Source organism: Dryas octopetala, chromosome 4 (genome assembly GCF_963921425.1).
Source record: "Dryas octopetala chromosome 4, drDryOcto1.1, whole genome shotgun sequence".
NCBI classification, from domain to species: Eukaryota; Viridiplantae; Streptophyta; class Magnoliopsida; order Rosales; family Rosaceae; genus Dryas; species Dryas octopetala.
The window spans coordinates 16,815,765-16,837,457 of record NC_141369.1 but is presented as its reverse complement, the minus strand read 5'-3'; the positions used below and the strand labels follow the sequence as shown (position 1 = coordinate 16,837,457).

General features: G+C 35.8%; 2 protein-coding genes across 3 annotated transcripts; one reads left to right on the top strand and one right to left on the bottom strand.

The window, feature by feature from the left end:
* The first annotated feature begins 5,611 nt into the window (after window positions 1-5,611).
* On the top strand, window positions 5,612-10,975 carry LOC147287421 (receptor-like serine/threonine-protein kinase ALE2). 2 transcript variants are annotated; one of them, XM_086239686.1, is made up of 11 exons: window positions 5,612-5,809; window positions 5,891-6,028; window positions 7,061-7,138; window positions 7,240-7,449; window positions 7,559-7,654; window positions 7,770-7,877; window positions 7,975-8,346; window positions 8,649-8,942; window positions 9,195-9,587; window positions 9,726-9,969; window positions 10,256-10,975. In XM_086239686.1, the coding sequence occupies exons 2-11, from the start codon at window positions 5,953-5,955 to the stop codon at window positions 10,911-10,913; spliced, it is 2,529 nt and encodes an 842-aa protein (XP_086095812.1). In that variant the 5' UTR covers window positions 5,612-5,809; window positions 5,891-5,952; the 3' UTR covers window positions 10,914-10,975. The 2 variants fall into 2 exon arrangements, with proteins under 2 accessions (XP_086095812.1, XP_086095811.1); XM_086239685.1 differs by having other exon boundaries at window positions 5,612-6,028.
* Window positions 10,976-12,056: 1,081 nt separating this feature from the next.
* HTH (Glucose-methanol-choline (GMC) oxidoreductase family protein) lies at window positions 12,057-16,955 on the bottom strand. Its single transcript, XM_086240655.1, has 6 exons — window positions 16,750-16,955; window positions 15,712-16,090; window positions 13,931-14,241; window positions 13,150-13,535; window positions 12,380-12,948; window positions 12,057-12,257 (listed from the first exon to the last, which is right to left on the bottom strand). The coding sequence occupies exons 1-6, from the start codon at window positions 16,829-16,831 to the stop codon at window positions 12,203-12,205; spliced, it is 1,782 nt and encodes a 593-aa protein (XP_086096781.1). The 5' UTR covers window positions 16,832-16,955; the 3' UTR covers window positions 12,057-12,202.
* Window positions 16,956-21,693: the final 4,738 nt, after the last annotated feature.

The following is a 21,693-nucleotide window of genomic DNA, read 5'->3' as shown; positions in this document are numbered from 1 at the left end:
TTAGAAAGATAACATAACAATTAAATAAGTTGGGTTATTCACTACTAATAGTTTCGACATTTTTTGAGAAAAACAACATCTAATTTGTTTCTTAAACCTGCCAAATCATAATTACTGAAATAATTAAGTTGAAGATAATATTATTATTAGATAAGAATTAGTAGGGGATCTATATGAATCCGCTACCCAGCACAATTCGGTTGTAACTTGTAACCAAATTTATTCAAGGTGGAAGCACATACCAAAAATCACATTAGTTTATTTTTTTTGTTACAAGATTAGCTGATAACTGTAGAATAATATATAGTTGCTAACACTAGTATTAGAGATATTGGAAGCATATTAGCATATAGAATCCCATCGGCACTGGTTTTATGTTTTTTTAATTTTTGAACAAGGAAACCAAGGGCAGTAGCAATACTTGCAACTTGCAACCGATGCCAACTTCTTGGCTTTACATTTCCCCAATCATTTTTTTATTCTTTTCCCAAAAAAATATCATTTTTTGATTGACACAATGGAAGTCAGTGACCACCTAATTAATTGATTCCTCACCTTATTTCCTTTGTTTAACATTATCTATCTGGCCATGACGTGCTTATTGTTTTCTTAATTCACACATTAATGGGTCAAATTAATTAGATTCTTTTTTTGTATTACCCAAAATACGAAATTACCAAGAATAAAATAAATATGATTTTCAGACAATTCGAGTTATAAATATTTACATTTGGTGAATTATATTTGATAACCACTTAAATTTTTCTTCTTTAAAAAATATTATAAATTTAATAAGTAGTCTTTTTTTGGTAACCGAATATATCCTGAGTCACCTTTCGCGCATCAAACTAATTTCTTGGATAATCAAAGACAGACAATTCACGCGAGCTTAGGAAATTCACAAAAGATTTTATCTTCCTTACTGTCTAGCTCTAAGGGTCGAACTGAAAACTCGAATTTAAGTGCCTTGCTGCCTGCCTGGCTCTCTTGCTGTCTGTCTGACTATACAGCTACACCCCTAAACCAACTCTTCCAGAGTTCTAATAAATAGTCTATTACTCACATATACAAATACAATATTTTAAGAGATACAAATTTCCGATACATGACTTGCATTGCTGATTACACCGTTAAACATTCATCTGCTTACACTGTTTTCCAACTTTTTAACTGAATAAAAAATTACCTCTGTTTGTTTTTTTGCCTGAAAATCAACAAGTAATTAAAACCATGGACTTGCCAACTTTTGTTTTCCTTCTTCTAATTAAACTATCTTCTTTAAATTGCATTCATGAACCCAGATTCTCCCCTTAATTTGATTTAGACACTTGATCCCAACATAAATTTGCCTAATTTTCCACCGACAGTTCTCATATAACTGAGGGTTCATATTCTTCTTCTTATTTCTTTTTCCCCCTTTGTTGTCATTAGTGTTTGGCCAAACTTTACGCCAAGTCTATGGGTTTGGACCGTTTGGTGGTGCAACACTTTCTCTCCCCCTACTTTTCTAAGCCCCATAACAATTTTTTCTTGTTCTATTTAATGGCATTAATTTATACTTATGCCTAATAATTTTCACATTCCAAATTTAAAATAATATTATATATGAGTAAGGTTTTTTTTTTTTTTTTTTTTTTCCAACAATCAGACATGTTATATTGCGAATCTGAACAACATTTTCAATTTACCAATTTCATTTCATATTTTCATATACCCCATTTTATCTCTTTCTATTGTAATCATATCCAACACATATCATATCCAAGATGATCTATCTAAGAAAAAGCTAAGAAATGTTTGGTATCTCATACACCTTTCTAATTTTAAGGAACTGTTAGGACCATAGCCATCACTTGTTTGCGAAGTCTAACCTTTTTATTGATCCACAGCTAAACTTTAATTAGTCTATTATATGTCCCATCAATGGCATAGTAATTAAATAGCATATATCGCAACTAAAACAATGTGATTCTTGGCCAAAAAAAAAATGTGAGTCAAATCTTTGTGGTATGGCTTCATGAGGTGCCTCCTTGGCTCTCTGAGGTGTGCCTGCAGACCTTGCTACTTGAATAAATGAAGTACTCTTTGGTTCTCGAAAAAAAATAAAATAAATCTTTGTTGTTGGCAAAGTATACTTAGGAGTTAAAGATGGATCTGGGATTAAAACACAATTAGTGAATAATGATATTCTACTAACCTCGATCAAGTGGTTAGCACATAATTAAGCAAGTTGTCAGCACATAATTAAGCAAGTGGTTAGCTGAACTTAATGACAACCAGTGCCAGATGAGGGATATATAGTAGGTAAGTGTCTTCTTGTTGTAATATTTTATTTCTTTTTGTTTGACAAATGATGGGAAAGTTTCGTTATAAAATGCAGACCAACACATAAAAAGTATCATAATCCAAATCAATAGGTAGTAATTTCAACGTGGAGGCATTTCTTGCCAAAAGAACTAGTGAAGGTTTTTATCAGCAAATTAAAGCTCATAAGTCATATCGATGTATGTACATTAGAAAAAAAAAAAAATGCCTCAAAGATAGGCTCTATCTAGTATCATGAACAATTGCCTCCATTTGTTTGATATATATGGTTAACAGTATAAATATTCAAGTGCCCAAAGGCTGAAAATTTTTAAGCTCAACCTGATTGATCGACCCATTCGATATAAGTTGGGTTAGATTCAACATTAAAAGAAAGAGAAATCGGATTGCTTGGTAAGAAATCCAATTATGTCACGTCAAATGATGGATTATGTAATTTATAACCAATTACCATCGAACTTGATGTAATTCAAAACTTATATGTATTTTATGAGAAAAACTTACCTATAACAGGAATATGGGTTAACTTAGCATTCTAAGAGATAATTTATGTCTTGAAATTGGAGAAATTTTTATGTGATGAAATATAAAAGCATATGTGTCATAATTTTGAGATAGTTTTTATCATCATGTTATTGGATTGAGATACTAAATCAGCTATATCCTTGTTATAAGGAAGTTTCTCTTGTATTTTATTTCACATTTATTAATTTTTATTTTTATTTTTCACATGTCTTGCATGATTTGTTGCCTGTCAAAAATATTGTGGTTCCTCCCACAGTGAATCAATCCAAGCTTTGACAAAAAAAAAAAAAAAAAAAATCAATCCAAGCTTTAATTATACCTAACCCTATTTGCTAAAGATTAGACTTGAAATATTTTTAAAAGTGGTTTGGTATATCCGAGCAAATTTCAAAATTCAAATATGAGATATGAGTGTAATGAGTAATTGGGTGTGCATAACAAATTATGGGTTTGCAAAGAATGCCACTGTAAGAATTGCACATTGGGCTCAAAAATTAGGGAAAATTGGGCTTAGGCTCAAACCGCTTAAACTCACCAACCCAACCCGAAAGGAAATGGATCCAAAAGCAAGATTGACTCTATAAACGATTACTTTTAATAATAAATTACTCATAAATTCAGTTTTGAAATATTTTTAACTATTTGGTCAAAAAAAGAAATATTTTTAACTATAAACTCAACTAATTAAAAAATTAAGTTAAGGCCTAATATAATTCGCGTGCGTGAGTCTAGACGCCAAAAACAAGCTATCGAGCACTCAGTAGCTTGCAGAGGGCTCGACACACCGAGCACTCGGTGCATGCAGATGCACTATGCATCTACACACTTTTTAAGTTATAGATGCATCTTTTTAGCTTGTATATGTCTTTTTTAGATTACAAATATATATTTTTAGGTTGCAGATGCATGTTTTAAGTTTCAGATGTATCTGTATCTGCCAAGTGCTCGACAAGTCCTACCAAGTGCTCAATGAACAGTTTGAATTTATATTTTAATTTTAGACCGGTTGGAATTTGACTTAATATTCATTCTTATTTTGGGCTTCTAATTAAAGCACACTGGTTTCAATTAGAAAGAAAAGCAACCTAACGAGTTTGGAAAAGCAGAAGTTTCAAAACCAGCTCAGTCCAAAAGAACTAAAGCCGTGTTTCAATCATATACTATCATGAAGAACTTTTAGTGTCAATGCCAAAGAAAAATTAATAATGTTTTTGGTGGTTAATGCTAAGTTAGCCAGTTAGGGGTCCAATTAGACAAAGCCTAATCTTTGGTTGATATTGACAACCACTATAGAAAATGGCAAGCACAATGTCTTGTTGCGTGAGGTGTAAGCTTCATGGCCACAACTCACAAGTTATTTGATTTCCATATCAATATGTAAATATAATTGACAATATGGACACAAGGGATTGAGAGAAATAGGGAAACTTGTACGTGATGATGGCCAACACTGACTGACACAGTCAATTTTCACCGACAGATGTGAGAGACTTAGACTCATATCTGGTGAGTGAATGTAATTGCCTGCGTAATTTGATTGCTTGAGATTATATCTCTCCAAATTCATGACATGGATAGGCTTTAACGTGACGAAGAGAACAGTAAATAAATATGAATGTGGACGTAGATATTGTGTCGATACATGAAATCGAAATGTGCTGGCAGTCAATTGATAATGTATCGATACAGTGTTCATATTATTGGCACCAATATTCATACTTATTTACTGTTCATCCGCATTAGAGTCTGTCTCTTCATGACATTATATATTATAATACAAAATTTTATATGTTTTATATGAGATATAATTTCAGTACATTATTTTAATGTGTGACATGACTTGAGTTAGACATGCAAAAACAGTTGTTCTGATGACATTATATATTGTAACACAAAATTTTATAATTTCAATATAAAATAATTTTCTAAAAAATAGCATGACTCTGATTATGTAAAGGGAAAGGTGGTGGGCATGGCCTAACACTCCATATTCCGAAGCAACCACCAAATCTTTTGGGCTTGTTGCTGATGGAAACACCCATCTATTACCATCCACAAGTAGACATCAATATGTATCTGATTCCACATTTTGTTGTTTGGGATTTCAATTTGTTTTGAACACTTTGGAATTCTTCATTCTTAGTAGCTCAGCTCATAGTCGCATTGAATTGTCAAATGTTGACACCATGAGTAGGTTTGTCACATTATATGCATGTGGTGGTGGGGTCATGTGGGACATAAAATCGAACCTCACAATATGTCATTTAGCAAATTTTGGTTCAATGAGATATGGAATATGATCTTCATAAACGAACTTTCATGTTAGATATATAAAATGTGATTATATACAATGGTCTTCTATAATGAAGCACCTAAACAAAACCATTGGACCACTGGCATGTAGTACATTAATCACATTTGAAAGATAGTGTTATTCACTTTCATACAATAATATGTTAGATATCTTTTTTTTTTTTTTTGACCAATAATATGTTAGATATCTGATAATAATGAAAAGTTAGACGTTTTGTGTAAATTTCAAACTAATCAAGAATCATTGAAATCAAGCATTTCCATATATATTAAACAATCCACACTGATAGATACTTTCAAACAAGATATTACAATTTTGTTACTCTTGGAACACTCACTCTCTCTCTTCCACAACTCCACCAACTCTCTCACTAACAGTTTCCTACTTGGACTTGTTAGCTCTTTTAAGTTTTTAAGTGTACACTGTGCTGCTTTTTGCTTGATCACTTCCAGCAACCTTTTTTTTTTTTTTTGACCAGTCACTTCCAGCAACCTTTAATCACCTATAATAACAAAAAAGGCCATTTCATTAGAACTCTCTAAACTTTCCAAATTCAAGAGCTTAGTCTCAAAAGGACAGCACTTGGGTTCTTCCCACCTAACCCATTCTTGCAGTTTCACTGAAATGTCTCTCATTGCTTTTGTGGTACTATATGTGGGTCTGCTTCTGTAATCTCAACTAACCTGACGGTTGCTTCATTTAAGTTATATCCATGTTTTGCTTCAGGGTGTTGTTGAAGGAGAGCTGAGAGATCTTGAGAATTGAGCTCCAGCCTCTCTGGTAATGAAATGGGGTTGCCACAGAATCTGCTGCTTATGCAAATGTGCTTAATTGCGGGTATTTTGCCATTTCATGGATCTGCAGGTAATAAGTTTGAGTTTTGGTGTTTGAGTTGGTTTTTTACACTTTATGTTTGATCCATTACAATATGACTGAATGCATTTTTGGTCTTCATCAATTTTAAATTTTTAATAAATTTGAGGATCTGGGTTCTCTGAAGTAAGTGTTTCTGTGATCAAGAAATAAGGGAAGTAAGTGTTTCAGTCTGTTATCAATTGGATCACTTGCAATGGGGTTTGGAGTGCCCTTAACTATATAATTGTCAGTTTTTCATCACTCGGAAGTTCTTGAGTTCAATCAGAAAATCCTAGGCTACTTCAACAGGTCATTGTCTATTTTTTTTTTTCTTAATTTTGAAAATGATCAAAATTATGAAGTTAAATTATGTACTCAACGGGTACTTTAATGCCTATTCATTTTGTGGTTGTTCCACAAGTCAGTGAGTGTAATAGTGAAGGGTGCATAATCCAAAATTCACAGCTTGCCCTGAGCTGTGCCATGTACTTGCTTTTTATTTTGAGCAGGAACAGTTATTGCCAAACCAACATCAGTAATATATGAGAAGAATTCCTGAAGCACAAATTAAGTAATTATTTAATTTATTTTTTCATTTTTATAAAAGGTGAAGATTTGAAATATCAACATTTTAAATTTTGTCAATGTAGAAAAGATTTTATCTATGAGCAAAAAGCTGTTACCTCTTAATAATGCTTCATTTACCCAAAAGAGAATATATGTGTTCATTAGTTTGAAGTTCACTGTCTAAGAGCCACTTCAATGTAGACTGCTTGTTCTATGGTATTCAAATTGTTGGTTTTAACTTAATGAACCACTGATAAGAAGAGAGGTCATGACCATTTGCTAGATCCTCCCCTTAGTATATTTATCACATGACCTATTTGTATGCTGATTATGGACATGTTTAGGCATTTGTCTATATTTTATCCTCTTTTATACAGTTGACTGATTTATGTAATTTGTATATATATAATAATACCTCCTTGAGAATTGGTTGTGGGTAATTATTTTTTGGACTGATGTTTTCCTATGCCACAGACCATACCATCTCTCCCAAGTCTCCCCTCAGCTTTGGCTGGAAAAGACATGGAAAATTAGTAGCTCCACCTCCCAAAGGTAACAGGGAGTCTATAGCAGTTTTAGTTGCCAACTTTGAACTAGCAAAGCAGAAAGTTGTGCGTATAACTCTCAATAATTATTAATTTTTCTTGTTATAGCCACCCATCCTCATGATGCCATAAGGCCTTCAAGTATTGCACTTCCACCTTCTGTGTCATCTTCTGGAGGTCCTGTAAAAAAATGGGTGCATGGTCCTATATCTTCTCCTTTAGTCAAATATCACAAACATCATCATGCAAGCAACAAGTTTCATAGCTCTGCTCCAGAACCAACTTATCAGATTCATCCACGCGCTTACAGTCAACAAGGTTCAAATCTCGAACAAAATGTGCCTATTATATATATACAGTTCTTTGTTCTTTAATGTTGAGATCATTCAAATGTTTATATGTTAAGACCATTTAATGAAATGTATAGGCCCTTCAGTCTCCCCTTCTCAATCTCCTTTCTCTTCATCAAGGAGCTGGGCTGCACCTGCATCATCACCAACAACTCCCAAAAGCCACTATAATAGTATGGGAAGCCTCACCCTCACTTAAGTTTTGGTAGCTTTAACCAAAGAATCCTTACTTCATTTACCTAACTACTGATATGGATTAAATTGTGGTTTTTTTTTGGTCTCTTCTAGTGCCCATTTTTCCACCTACAATTTCTCCTGTGGGTTCTTCCCTGAAGAGGGAAAAGACCTCACCACCATCACCAATTTTGGCACTACCACCTCCACCTCCCAATGAAGGTACATTACATATACACTCTGCATTTCCATTTGATTTGATAATAATTCACATTTTTTTCTTGCAAAAAATGTCAACTCTGTTTACTCATACTTGTAGATTGTTCGTCAGTTACATGCACAGAGCCATTAACATATACACCTCCAGGGTCCACCTGTGGTTGTGTGTGGCCAATTCAAGTTAAACTCCAACTAGGTGTTGCAATATACACATTCTTTCCTTTAGTTTCAGAGCTGGCTGAGGAAATTGCAGCCAGTGTTGCACTAAACCATAGCCAAGTTCGCATTGTGGGAGCAGATGCAGCTAGTCAGCAACTAGAAAAAAGCACTGTCCTCATTAACTTGGTGCCTATAGGAGCAAAATTTGATGGCACTAATGCATTTCTAATCTATGAGAAATTTTGGCGCAGACAGGTTTCTATAAAGGCTTCCCTCTTTGGTGATTATGAAGTATTTTATGTTCACTATCCAGGTTATACAGCAATCCTTGACTTCTTGATATGCTTTGGTTGACTTCAAAATTTGTTTACTTCTTGTCAATCTTTGATAATAATGTTCTGCGCTATGGTATGGGTATTTATGGCATCTTCAATCTAAATGGCATCAGAGCTTTGGTTGTTGAACTAATTCTAAAGAAGCATGCACCATGCTTTTCTAGCAGTTGATACAGTTCTTATAACCTCTCTTTGTTACAATAACAAGCCTGCTGATAGAATTATGTTTATCTGCCAATAGGTATCTCCCTTAACTTCTGAAATTCTTGCACCTGTACAGGTCTTCCACCTTCTCCCCCTTCAGCACCTTCAAGCATTTCTACTATAGATGACGGACCATACACTGGCCAAAACGACAATGGGGGGATAGTCAAACCTTTAGGAGTTGATGTGCCAAGGAGAAAAAGTAATGGATTCAGAGGAAGTATGATTGCTGTGATTGTTCTATCATCTTTCACAGTCTTTCTTTTATGCATGGGAGTTGTTTGGCTTTTGTTGTTGAAATGTGGATCTCACGTCCATCAACAGGGAAATTTTCCACAAGCTTTAACATCCTCTCCTACAAAACTCTCAGGTACTAGCAATGTAACCAAGTTCTCCTAGACCATAAGGCAGTTTACACATTATAAGCTTAAGATGCTGATTTTTTTGTGAGCATGCAAATTTGCACAACTATATATAATCTATTGGGAGATGTTAATGGAATTTTTTTTTTTATTATTTGTTTCTTGATCAAAATTTCTTTAGAAGCAGCTGTGATTTTTATTGATCTCTTGGGGTTATTCACAGTTGACTAAAAAATAATAACATCATATACTCTCAACAGAGCCTCCCAGGTCAACGATGTTTGGAAGCATGCGTGGCTCTGGATCAATGTCTTTCAGTTCTGGCACACTGACTTATACCGGATCTGCTAAGACCTTCACTTTGAATGACATAGAGAGAGCCACTAATAATTTTGATGCTTCAAGGATACTTGGAGAAGGTGGTTTCGGGCTTGTGTACAGTGGCATTTTAGAGGATGGAAGAGAGGTGGCTGTGAAGGTTCTCAAGCGAGATGATCATCATGGTGGCCGCGAATTCTTGGCTGAAGTTGAGATGCTTAGCCGTCTTCACCATAGAAATTTGGTTAAATTGATTGGTATCTGCGCAGAGGCCCATACTCGCTGCTTGGTCTACGAACTCGTTCCAAATGGAAGTGTTGAATCCCATTTACATGGTAGATACAAGCTCAACTACAAGTATCTATGCCCAATACTTCAACATTTGCTTGATTGAAATGTTAGATATTCAGGTGCTTATATCTTTTAACATTTAAGCTTTGAATCATGAATGGCTTCTTCTTGTGTTCTCTCAGGTGTTGACAAGGAAACTGATCCACTTGACTGGGATGCTAGAATAAAGATTGCCCTCGGCGCAGCTCGGGGCTTAGCTTATCTCCACGAAGACTCAAATCCACGTGTTATACATCGTGATTTCAAGGCCAGCAACATCTTGTTGGAATATGATTTCACACCCAAGGTTTCAGATTTTGGATTAGCTAGAGCAGCATTAGCGGAGGGAAAAAGACATATTTCAACACATGTTATGGGAACTTTTGGGTATGAACTTATTTAAAATCAAGTATCCTCATTTTTCTCACTTCTAGGGTCTTGCAAATCCAGTTGCATATATATTATTATACAAGGGAAAATGTTCTCTTGTCAGACAGCTTAGACATGTTATATTACCAAATTGTTAATAGAACATGTCTAAATTGTCTACACATAACATGTCAAACTGTCTGATAATATAACATTACTCATGCATGCATACATACATATTATATACATACACATTAACTTAACTAGTTTTATACACATGAACTTACCCTCATTCCTGTTGCAGTTACTTAGCTCCAGAGTACGCAATGACCGGTCATCTTCTAGTGAAAAGTGATGTTTACAGCTATGGTGTAGTCCTTCTTGAGCTCCTAACAGGAAGAAAGCCAGTGGACCTGTCACAACCTCCAGGTCAAGAAAACCTTGTTGCTTGGGCACGTCCGCTCCTCACAAGCAAGGAGGGGCTAGAAGCAATAATAGACCCAACCATAAAGTCTGATATGATCTCATGGGATAGTGTGGCCAAGGTAGCAGCAATTGCTTCAATGTGCATACAACCAGAGGTATCTCACCGCCCTTTCATGGGCGAGGTTGTGCAGGCCTTAAAGCTAGTATGTAGCGAGTTCAGAGAAAGACAAGAAGTGGGGGGTTCAACTAGTTGTGGCCAAGATGATCTTAACATTCATATGGATTGTGATGATATGGAAGAGTCACAACAGCAGCTGCCTGTTTTTGATGCTGGCCATGACACCAAGATACCCTCAACATCAGATTTGTTAAGTGCATCTGTGGAACTTGAGGGGCAGGAATTTGGGTCCTTTAGGAGGTACTCTAGTTCAGGGCCTTTGAGGACTGGGAGGAGAAGGCAGTTTTGGCAGAGACTTAGAAGTTTGTCTAGAGGCAGTATGAGTGAACATGGGTTTTCATTGAAATTATGGCCATGATCTCCTTAAATTTTGCTTATGGCCCTTGAACCACATAAAGAGCTATTCAATTCCAAGCTATATTTGTGTTTGTTTTATTTTCTGTGCAATGCCTTATAGAGTTGAAAATTAGATTTACCATTATAAATATAAAGGTGTTATAGAACCCTAACTATTTTCTCAACATTTTTCCGAACTCTCTAACTTGGGCTGGCTTCAGTGTAAGCTGCGCTATAGCCCAACTGAGCCCACTAAAAATAATTTACATCTAAAGCCCCAGCCTACCCACCTCAGTCCACAAATTCTGGATACTCCTATAAAAGCCATTCTTCCAAGAAATTGTTTCAGTGTGCATTCTTATTAGTATTATCTAGAAAAGGGGGACAAAAACATAAAGGAATGTTTGAAACTAAAAGAGATGAATTAGTAGACAACAATTTAATGTGCTTATGAGAAGGATTCAAATCTCATGAACAAATTAAGGTTCATCTTGATGAAATGATTTAAAATAAGGGAATTGGATTTGAGTTCTTACCCTGAAGTTTATGAAATATAAGTTTTAACATAAGTATCTTAGGAGGTGTCCAAACTTAGATTTTAATGGATTTGAAAGTCCAATGAAATCTAGGTGTCCTCAATTAGAATTTTAATGGATTTCAAAGAAATCAAAGTGTCTCCAACTTGGATTTTAATGAATTTCAATAAAATTCAAGTGTCCTAAAAAACTCATGGATTTTATTAAATGATGAATTTTAATAGATTTAGATGGATTTGGATGAATTTTTTATACATAACAAATTTCATGAGAATTCCGCCAATTCCCTTGGATTTTGTTGAATTTTATAGATTTTAAAATCTATTAAAATCTGAGTTGATGACACTCTTTAATATTTAAAGCCTACCAACTAATTATTGGTTTAGTGGTATTCCTTCTATTTTGTTGGGAGAGAATGAGAGATCCAAATTTGCATCTCCCTCCTGTAGTAAAAAATAATACTAATAAAGCCTGAATGCTAATTTTTGAATAAAAAACCATTTAAAATAAATTGAAGTTATTTTCTTAGTTTCCTTGCTAGCAAACAGAAGGTTTTTTTTTTGAAAAAAGATTGTTTGACTAAATAGTTAAGATTATAGACTAAATACAAACAAACAAAGAAATATTCATTTCCCAAGGCAAGCCCAAGCCATTTTCTACACATTACAGCTTGCTATGAATCAAATCAACTAAATTACATCACACTCTTTCAACTAAGCCTCAGTCACTCTTATAGTTATCCTCCTACTAACTAGCAAGGCCTTATTTCCTGATATTATATACCAGCTGCTCTTCCCAATCTCTTTCTCAAGATCTTCACTCCCATGTACCTGCATAACGAACAAGACATTTATATTAACATCAACAAATCAATTTCAATTCTTTTTCTTTCTAAGAAGATGAAGATTTTACCCAATAAACATATTGTTATGATATAATCATCTATGTATACCTGCCCATCATCATGACTGTGGCTTGAGGATTAGTCCCTGGGGATTCAGAAAATGTTGAACCATCAACAACCCTGACCCTGTCTACACCAAGAACCTTGTGCTCAGGGCTAACCACTGTGCCCACATGGCACCCCCCATGGTAGTGCCAAATAGTGATCACAGTGTCCCTGCAGAACTGCTCCAGGGACTTTGTGTCATTGATCTGCTTAGGTATAAGGTTGACATTGGCCTTCACACTCATGTTAAGCAGCATCTCCACAGTCTGCTTGTCACATCTTGTGTAGTTCGTGAAATGTTCCGATTGCACAACCTTGGCAGCCATTCGAATTCCATCAACGCAGCGTTGAAGATCATAAGGGTGGCTGAAGTAATTGAAGGTGACAGAGGGGTTATCATCAACATTGGTGTTGATCAAGCTAAGGTCCCCTTGGGAAATTGGCCTGGCAATCTTTTCTAGAATGAAGCCTCCTTTGAATGTCTCATGGGGCAAATTTTTCTTGCCTCTGATGTAAGCTTGAATGGCTTCGAGTGTTCTTTGCTTTGGGGGAATAGTAGATAGCTGTCCAATCTGCAGATCATATCACACAAAAGGCTTGAGCATCATTATCAAACATTAGACGCACTGTACGGATGATAGGGTGGATTCATAACATTTTTGCGTGTGCATATCCCTATACGGTAGAAAAATCAAGAATTCCTAATATCAATACCTCAAACTTGGGTTTGACTTTTTTGGGGAAGAAGTAGTACTATATATGTGACTTCTTACCTCAGCTGACATGATTCCATGGTTGCATTGAATGCTATCCTTGGACTGCGCAAATCCACTGCTAGCTTCAATGTACACACCCATCTTGGTAATCCCTACAGTTTGAATTAGTGTCTGCTTCTCTGCTCTATTGCTAGGGACAAACACTGCATTCATTGGATTATCAGCCATGCCTTTCCCAACATGCTCATTATCAAGCACCACTGGAATGTTCAACTTTTCAAGGTCAGCTTTGGGTCCAATACCACTTAGCAACAGCATTTGAGGGCTTCCAATAGCTCCGCTAGACAATATTACTTCACTCTGGGGCTTATCAGCAAGAAATGCTTGATGCTGACTCCCCTTTTCATCTTTAAAGATAACTCCCACTGCCTTGGGTCTCTTCCCTGTATTAATGATAAAAAACACTCTGCTGGTAAATCACTAAATCTAAGAACTTAAAAAGCTTAAATTGTCAAAATGTGGATTGACAATTAATTGGTGCCAAGAGATTATCTAGAACTTTGTTTTAGTTTCCAAAACCTCCTTGGCTAAGGCTCGAAGGGGTTTTGGTTTCTAAACCAGAGCCCATTAGGTTGGCTCCAAAGGGTGTCGATTTTGATCAAAACCGAAAACCTTTGGAGTCAACCAAATGATGCTAATGAGCTTCGTTTTCACAACCAAAATCCCTTCAAGTCATGTTAAAGGGATTTGATTTGGTCCGCAACATTTGCTTCACTATGCATCATTGTCATCCAAATGGTGTGACTAATCAACTTGCAGCTTTAGATGTTAGCATTACCTGATGTGTCAAAAACAATCTTTTGAACTGTGGCATAAACCAAGACAGTAAGCTTCCGAGGGTTTCCAGAAGACAGAAGCTCAGCAGCAGAGTGACGACGACCAAATCTGTCAAAAATGGTTCCACCAACTTTGGTCCCATACATGTGATCATAGGTGAACCCATTAAAGGGTGAAACTCCAACATCCAGAAGACTGTCCCTCAGTGCCATCTGCCATGGAGCAAGCTTAGGCTGGTGAACAACTTGCTTTTCAACCCATGGGTAGGACTCATTTACTAGCTTCTCATCCCATCCCACACTCTTTATAAACCTGCGTGCCACAATATATAGCTTCAACATTAGACAAAGGAAGTCTGTGCTCTATTTCCATTTTTTAGGAAGGTTTGGTTTTGGATTGGGTTTAGGGTGTGACAAAAATTAAGCAAGCATATCCAATCTTTTTGCATGACCACAATTCTTTCTATATGACTTTGCTTAAGAAGTACCATAATCTGAATCATCCATTTTTTAAGTCATTATCATAAGATTTATTTTTGCAGAAAATTAAGCAAATATAAAATTATTTAATCACCTAATTATGTGATCGAATACATCAGAGTGTTCTGTAAATTTCCAACCTCCAAAAAAAAAAAAAAAAAAGAGTTGATCACTGTGCCAGATGAATTTTCTTTTATTTCTTTCTTTTGTGGTCAGAGACAGAAACATGGGGTAGGTAGGGTTAACACTGCAAAGTCATGCAGTGATACAGGTAGGTGTAGGTCATATGTTGTGTTGTTCTTGTAACCCCATGGACCATTTGAATTAAGTGGGAGGTCGTCACATGACTCACATTATGGCTGCCTTAAATGTTACACTCTTATGGTCTAAAGAATCAGTACCTAATCACCTCCTTTAAAGAATTTCAACTTAGAATATGGGCCACACACAACTAGCATTTAATAGAAGGAGGAAAAAGAAAGCAAAAAAAAGATGAAATTATAAATTTTCTTTTTATAGAATACAATGGCACATGCATTGTCATGAATATCATATGGCCACTAACTCACTACCCATACATGGAACCTTAATGAAATAATTATAGTTCCAATTTACCATTTGGGTTTGTTTTCAAGGCACACATTTTTGTTTAAGCATTGATGTGTTACTTCATTAAGAGCCATCAACATCTAGGCTATATTCTTTTTGGCAGATGATGACTTTTCCTTTCTAAAATTAGATAATTCTAATAAGCATCAAGAAAATATCAAGATAATTAATGTGATAGGACATAACTCATGTTTTCTAAATTAATTATTTTTGTTATAAACAGTAAAGCACAAGCAGAAACAAAAACAATAATGGGTGGTGGGGTGGTGGAAGGGAAGAAATGCATTAAGTGTCCAAATCAATGCTTACCTATTGCAAAGTACTATATTTATTTGGCCACAATTAAACATGTATGTAATAAACCTAATTTAATTACTTCTTCCACAAGTTGCAAATTTGAAGCCTAAAACTAATTTACACACCGTGTAACTCAGCTCTGCACTCAAATACTCAATCCTACACCCAGAAAAAGTATTAAAAAATAATCATGAATCCTTGGTTTGTTTACTCTGTTTTAGTACTCTCCTTCAACTAATTAAACTTTGTTAGTAACTAAATACCCCACCAAAACCCACAAAACAAACCCCATTTCCTCTGTCTTTTCCCCAGAAAAAGGCCTCTCTGTATGTACTTATAATTGGAGACATTAACTAATTTCTCGCATTCCAAGAAAAAATGATGTTCATCACCATACCTTGTGCTTGCTCTAGTATAGAAGCCAGCATTGATGCAACTGGCACCACCCAAAATCCTTGCCCTTGTATTAATGACCCCATCTGTGGAAATGAAGGGTTGGGAGGCAGAAGTGGGTGAAGTGTCTTCCAAGGCAATGTGGAAGTTCTGCAGAAATGAGACATTGGAATTGGCAAAAGGAACACCCCCTCTTTCAAGCACCAAGACCTTGAAATTCTTGGAGAGGGTTGCAGCCAAAGGACACCCTGCTGTGCCACCCCCCACTACTATGTAGTCATAGGCATTGTTGTGACCACTTGATGAGGATGATGATACAGATGCGAAAGAGCTTGCTCTTTTGATGAATGGATACCTAAATTCATAGAAATTGGTCTCCTTACCTGCATAAAATTCAGATTTTCATGTCAATTTTTCAATTTATAGCACTAGCCAAACAGAAACTTCTCAATTCCCTGATTTCTTGTGCTTGTTTTTCCAAGTGGGAAAAGAAAGAAGGAATAAAATAAAATAAAAATTGCTGCATATAGCCAAAGGAAAGAGGGATCTTATGAATAAAGTTAAAACCAGAACAAAATAGTACTTGAAGGTACAAGTAGTCTGTCTGTTAGTCCAAAGGTGTTGATCAGTGGAAAAATTTGAATATTAGGCCTTTAGAAAAGGCCACATACCACATTTTCTACTTGTTGTATGTGGTACCCTGGCAACACATGATTGAAGCATCATCACTAATGCAACACAAACAAGCTCCAAAAAACCAAAAAGTTCCATAGCAAAATTAAGCAAATTTGACCCACATAAAGGTGAAATTAAAGAGAAAAAGAAATAAGGAGCCATCTGAGCCAATTAGATTTCCCTCCAAGAAAAAGTCATTTTTAATTTCAGATTTCACAATTCTTATCCCATTGACTTAGACTAAAAAACTTCTAAAACTCATTAAGTAAACCCAAAAAAAATATAAACAGAGCAAGAGAGAATGGGGAGAGAGAGAGAGAGAGATGAAACCAGAGGAGGTAGAGGAAGTGAGAGGAAGCAAAAGAACCTTGACAAGAAGAGAGTAAGTTGGTGATGAAATATAAAGCCAAAAACAGAAAGAGCTTCACTAGTGCCCCAACCAAAGCCATTAGAAAGCAGCAGACAAAGGTCTCAGAAAAGCACTCACTGAAGAAGCTGGTAGCTACTTCTTCAGCCTCTATGTGGCTGCCACTGGTTGGCCTTGTTTTGTGTGTGTGCACATATATATACCTAAAAAAATACTCAAATATTCATGCATGAAAATAAACAAATAATAAAATTTGTTCCCATGAGAATTAAAAAAAGAGAAAAAAGGAAAATACAGCACCAAAGAATGCTGCAGCTCCTCAAGTCTCAACTGTATTTAAGGTGAATTGAACTACAACTGGAAAAGTCATTAATGGTGAAATGAATGCCACGGTTGAGTTAGGAGGCCGTAGCCTTTTGATTAACTCTTCTCTCTCATCTGAACGTGTTCTTCCATTAGTACAAAGACAGCTCATCTCACTACCCTTGAGGAGCTTCCTAAGTTCTAATATTTTTTTCTTATGTTACAAATAATTTCACCTATAATACATACACCGTTTATGTGAGGGGCACCGTTTCATTTGTTGAGGATGAGACACTGAGTATGAGATTTAGTTCTCATGTTTAGAAAGCACACTCTTCCAAATGTATTACCTTGTAAGTTTGCTATTCTTATTGTAAAATACATTTATTGTAGGTCTTTATGATCAAATTACCTCATTATAAATTGAAAATACTATTTCAGTTATTTAAGTGTGAACAATTTTGAAACATAATAAGGCTATTATTATAAAATTGAACAAGTTTTGACTCGTTTTACTTCAGAAATCATATGTTGGAATTTTGGTTACAATTCTCAGCATTTTCAAACATGAGAATGGGAATTATATACCTAATTTCCTTTAGAATGAGCATGCATGAGTGTAACATTCTCAGAAAACCCACTTTGAAATGATATCTAGTAGAAAAAAAAAATGAACCTGCTAAGATTCAAAATAAAAAAATGTGTCATAAAGAGTAAAGAAGCCATAAAATCATACATGCATGGTGGAATAGCAGCATATACAAATTACAAAGTGCATGAGATACTGTTTTGGGCACTTTGAAAATGACAAGAATTTGTTGGGTAACTGAAAACTGGCTCAAGAAACCATCCCGAGAACAGAAGCAAATTCTATAATGGTAAGAAATTTAGTGATCAGCACAACTGTATTTAATTACTTGTTTGGCCAACTCACTCCAGCTAGTCCATGAATTATTGTTTTTTAAAAGTGGGTATTGCGCACATTTTGCTGTGGTGAATGGGGATGGGGGACCAGGGTTAATTATTGTGGTATCCACTGGGACTGATCGACTATCCAAACTCGGTAGCTAATTATGAAAGCCATTTATGATAAATGAGCTAAAGGCCCATTTATCTTCCACTTTAGCCTTTTTAGGTGGAATTTGGTTTTTCTTGTCTAAGGAAAAAGCCTTCAAATTTAATCTGCAAATTAATGCGACAATTGACAACTTATTCGATTTAGGGCTAGTTTGGCATTGCTGTGAGAAAAAATAGTTGTGAAGTAAAATAGCTGTGAAGTAAAGTCAGCTGTAAAGTAAAGCAGTTGAGTTTTTGGTAAATTATGTTTTCAAAAATGCTATGAGTGCAAAAAATAATATCAAAGTGTTTTGTAAATGTTAATATAAAAATGATGTGACTGTGTATAATTACTAAAATGGACATGATGCTGAAAGTGCATTTCACTTATTTATTTGGTAAAAGTAAAATGTTTTTTTTTACTTGTTTTTGAAATTTTTTGCTACAAATTTTTATTAGTATTAATTTTTCTAAGAACAACATTATTAAATAAGTATGCCTATTATTGTTTTAAGTATATTATAATTTTAATCGTATAAATAAAATATCATAATTAATTATCACAATATAAAATATAACTAACAATGGACATATTTTTTAATTTAAAATAAAAAATAAAAATTACAAAAATCAATGAAGGTATTATGGGTAAAAGAAAATATTCATTGTTGTTGTGAGTCACTGCAACTTTCAGAAGCACCTAGAAACCTGCTTTCTGTTTTTGTTGTGAGGTGTTGAGAATTTTGAGGAAAAGCTGATTTTTATTTTTTTACCAAACATCAAACACCAAAACTGCTGTAGGTGATTAAGAATTGTCATCTATAGTAGTTTTTGGGTCCTCCACCGCAGTCTCAAACGGGGCCTTATAGAAATGCCCTATAGTATTTGACTTGGTCAATAGAGACTTTCACATAGACTGAGAGCATGGTTTAGTTTTAAGAGTGCTGCTAATTCTACACATTTTTTCTTTTTGCAAATTTTTTTCTCATTTACACCCTCACACTCCATCCACGATTAAATTTGAGTACTGCTATTTGCACACCCATTTTTTTTTCTTTTTGCACATCCCTACTAACTTATTTTGTGAAATTACTTAATTGACACAGAGAAATTACCTTAAAGGACAGCCTACATCATTAAAAAAAAAAAACTCTCCTTAGACACCCCAAACCCAACATTCCTAAACCACAACTACACACCCCACCCTCAACCTCATCTCCAACCACAACCAAAACACACTCCACCCGTGACCCCACCTCCATCCCAAAATTGCCGACACCCACCTCCCGCCATCAACCTGCCTTCATCGCCGCTCATGCATCCTCTCTCCACCATAGCCATTGGAAGTTAGAGACATGCTCTAACCTAAAATTTTTGGATTTGAATGTAAATCTAATACTTTCTTATCTAATTTCAATTGGTTAATCAATCCTAATACCTTTCTCGTATGTTTGCGATAATTTGAAGTGAGGTTGTTTAGAGTGCAAGAGTGAATTTTCTGGTTATTCATTTTCGGATTCGCAGTTCGTTCGGCACTGGTCTACTGAACATTTCGGTTTTGTTCGGTAGTAAGCTGTCGAACCTTTCAGTTTCATTCGGTAGTAAGCTGCCGAACGAAACTGAAAAGTTCGACAGCTTAGTACCGAACGAAACCGAAATGTTCAGTAGTTTACTACCGAATGAAATCGAAATGTTCGGTAGACCAGTGCCGAACGACCTGCGAAACTCTATAATTCAAACCTGAAATTTCAATCTTGAAATCTAGAAAACCCGCACTCCAAATTATCTCAAACAGAAAAAAATAGGTCTTGAGATGGATTAACCAATTTAAATTTGATTAAAAAACCTAGATTTGCATATGAATCAAAATAATTTAACTTAAAGCATAACTATGGTGTTGACAACAATGGCTATGGTCATGTGTTCTTGGCTAGGATTGGGTGGGTGTGAGGTTGGGGGTGGGAGTGTGTATTGTCTGAAAGGATTGAGTGGATGTATATTGTTTGAATAGATTTGGTGGGGTGTGAAAGAGAAATTTAGTAAGATTAATGAGATTTAGGGTATTTTGGTAATAAGAGGGGTGTGTTAAGGAGAAATTTTACATTTTAAAAAATAATAAAAGGTGTGTAAGAGAAAAATGTGTGCAAAAAAAAAAAAAAGGGTGTGCAAATAGCAACTCTCTTAAATTTTCTCATACACACTCCTCCAAATTACCAAATTATCCTTAACTCACCAATTTTCTCATTTCACACCACAATCCTAACCCCACCTCCCAACCAAAACCAGCAACACACACCCCATCTCCGACACCTTCCTCAGCCACCCCCACCTTGCCAGCGGCTCAACCCTTCCCTTCCCTTCCTTTCTCTCTCTCCCTCTCTCATTTCCTTTCTCTTCTTCCCTATGTCTCTTCTTTCTTTCCCTTTCTCTCCGCAACTTACTGGTAAGATTTCATTTGTTCTTCCATTGTTGAGTCACTTACAGGAAAACAAAGCTGTCTACAGCATTGGCTCCCCTGCTTCCATTCTCCAAGGAATTCGCTCCACTGTTTAGATCAAAAGTTGGCCTTATGAAAGCAATTAATCTCACTAGGGCCTGATCCATGAGGAACCTTCATAAGATGTGAACCCCAAGAAAACAAAGAGAGAATATAGAACATAAAATTTGTGGGATGACAGTGGCTGCACATGGATCTGCTACGTATGGCATGACAGAGGGAGGGTAACCAGTTGAGGATATGCTGTTGTTTGGGTCAATGCACAATCCATTATTGTAGAGGAAGGCATGAGGTGGTGGTTGTGTAAAGGTTACCTTGTGTTGCAGGCTAGCTATCCTCTACATTTGTTCATTTGAGGGAAGTATATTCACTACAACTACCATAAAGGGTTTGGCATAACTATGACTAAAGCCATCCATTGAACTTCAATCCAGCGAATATGAGGATCTGAAGCTTTTGCAGTTGGAGCCTGGTTCGGAAGTACAGTGCTGAACAATCGTGAAATCGTTCGGAAGTACAGTGCCAAATAATTGTGAATCCATTCGGAAGTATAATGCCGAACAATTGTGAAACTGTTCGGAAGTATAGTGTCGAACCATTATGTCATGTTCGACAAATGACTACCGAACCAACTGCAAAATTTTTTTTTTAACCTTCTTCTTCTTCTTGGCGTCTTGGACGGTGGCTGTGACTTGGACAGGCTGGGGTGGTTGCCTATCTTGAAGGAGGGAGGGAGAGATAAAGAGAGAGAGGGGTTGCAGCAAGAGATAGGGTGGTTGCCGGAGCTGGACAGAGACAGAGAAAGGAGAGAGGAGAAGAGAAAGGGAGGGGGTGGTGCTGCACTGGGAAGAGAGAGAGAGATCGAGGAGGGTGGTGCGGGGAGAGAGGTGTGTTTTTTTTTTTTTTCTAAGTTGATGGGGTGTGTAAAGATTGTCCTTTAAGGTCTTTTCCCTTTGTGTCAATTAGGTAAATTCACAAATTAAATTTTGGGTGTGTGCAAAAAGAGAAAAAAAAAAAAAAGTGTGCAAATAGTATCACTCGGTTTTAATGGTAAAATGAACTTGTAGATTTTAAATGGTTTACTACAC

What these genes read in the sequence shown, in the direction of transcription:
- LOC147287421 (XM_086239686.1), top strand. Translation starts at nt 5,953, where the DNA reads ATGGGGTTGCCACAGAATCTGCTGCTTATGCAAATGTGCTTAATTGCG. An exon ending in TCCCAAAAGCCACTATAATA is followed by an intron (nt 7,655 to 7,769) that starts GTATGGGAAGCC and finishes GGTCTCTTCTAG; the next exon opens with TGCCCATTTTTCCACCTACA. An exon ending in ATTTTATGTTCACTATCCAG is followed by an intron (nt 8,347 to 8,648) that starts GTTATACAGCAA and finishes GCACCTGTACAG; the next exon opens with GTCTTCCACCTTCTCCCCCT.
- HTH (XM_086240655.1), bottom strand. Translation starts at nt 16,831, where the DNA reads ATGGCTTTGGTTGGGGCACTAGTGAAGCTCTTTCTGTTTTTGGCTTTA. An exon ending in CTTACTCTCTTCTTGTCAAG is followed by an intron (nt 16,091 to 16,749) that starts GTTCTTTTGCTT and finishes AATTTTATGCAG; the next exon opens with GTAAGGAGACCAATTTCTAT. An exon ending in ACAGTCATGATGATGGGCAG is followed by an intron (nt 12,258 to 12,379) that starts GTATACATAGAT and finishes TTCGTTATGCAG; the next exon opens with GTACATGGGAGTGAAGATCT.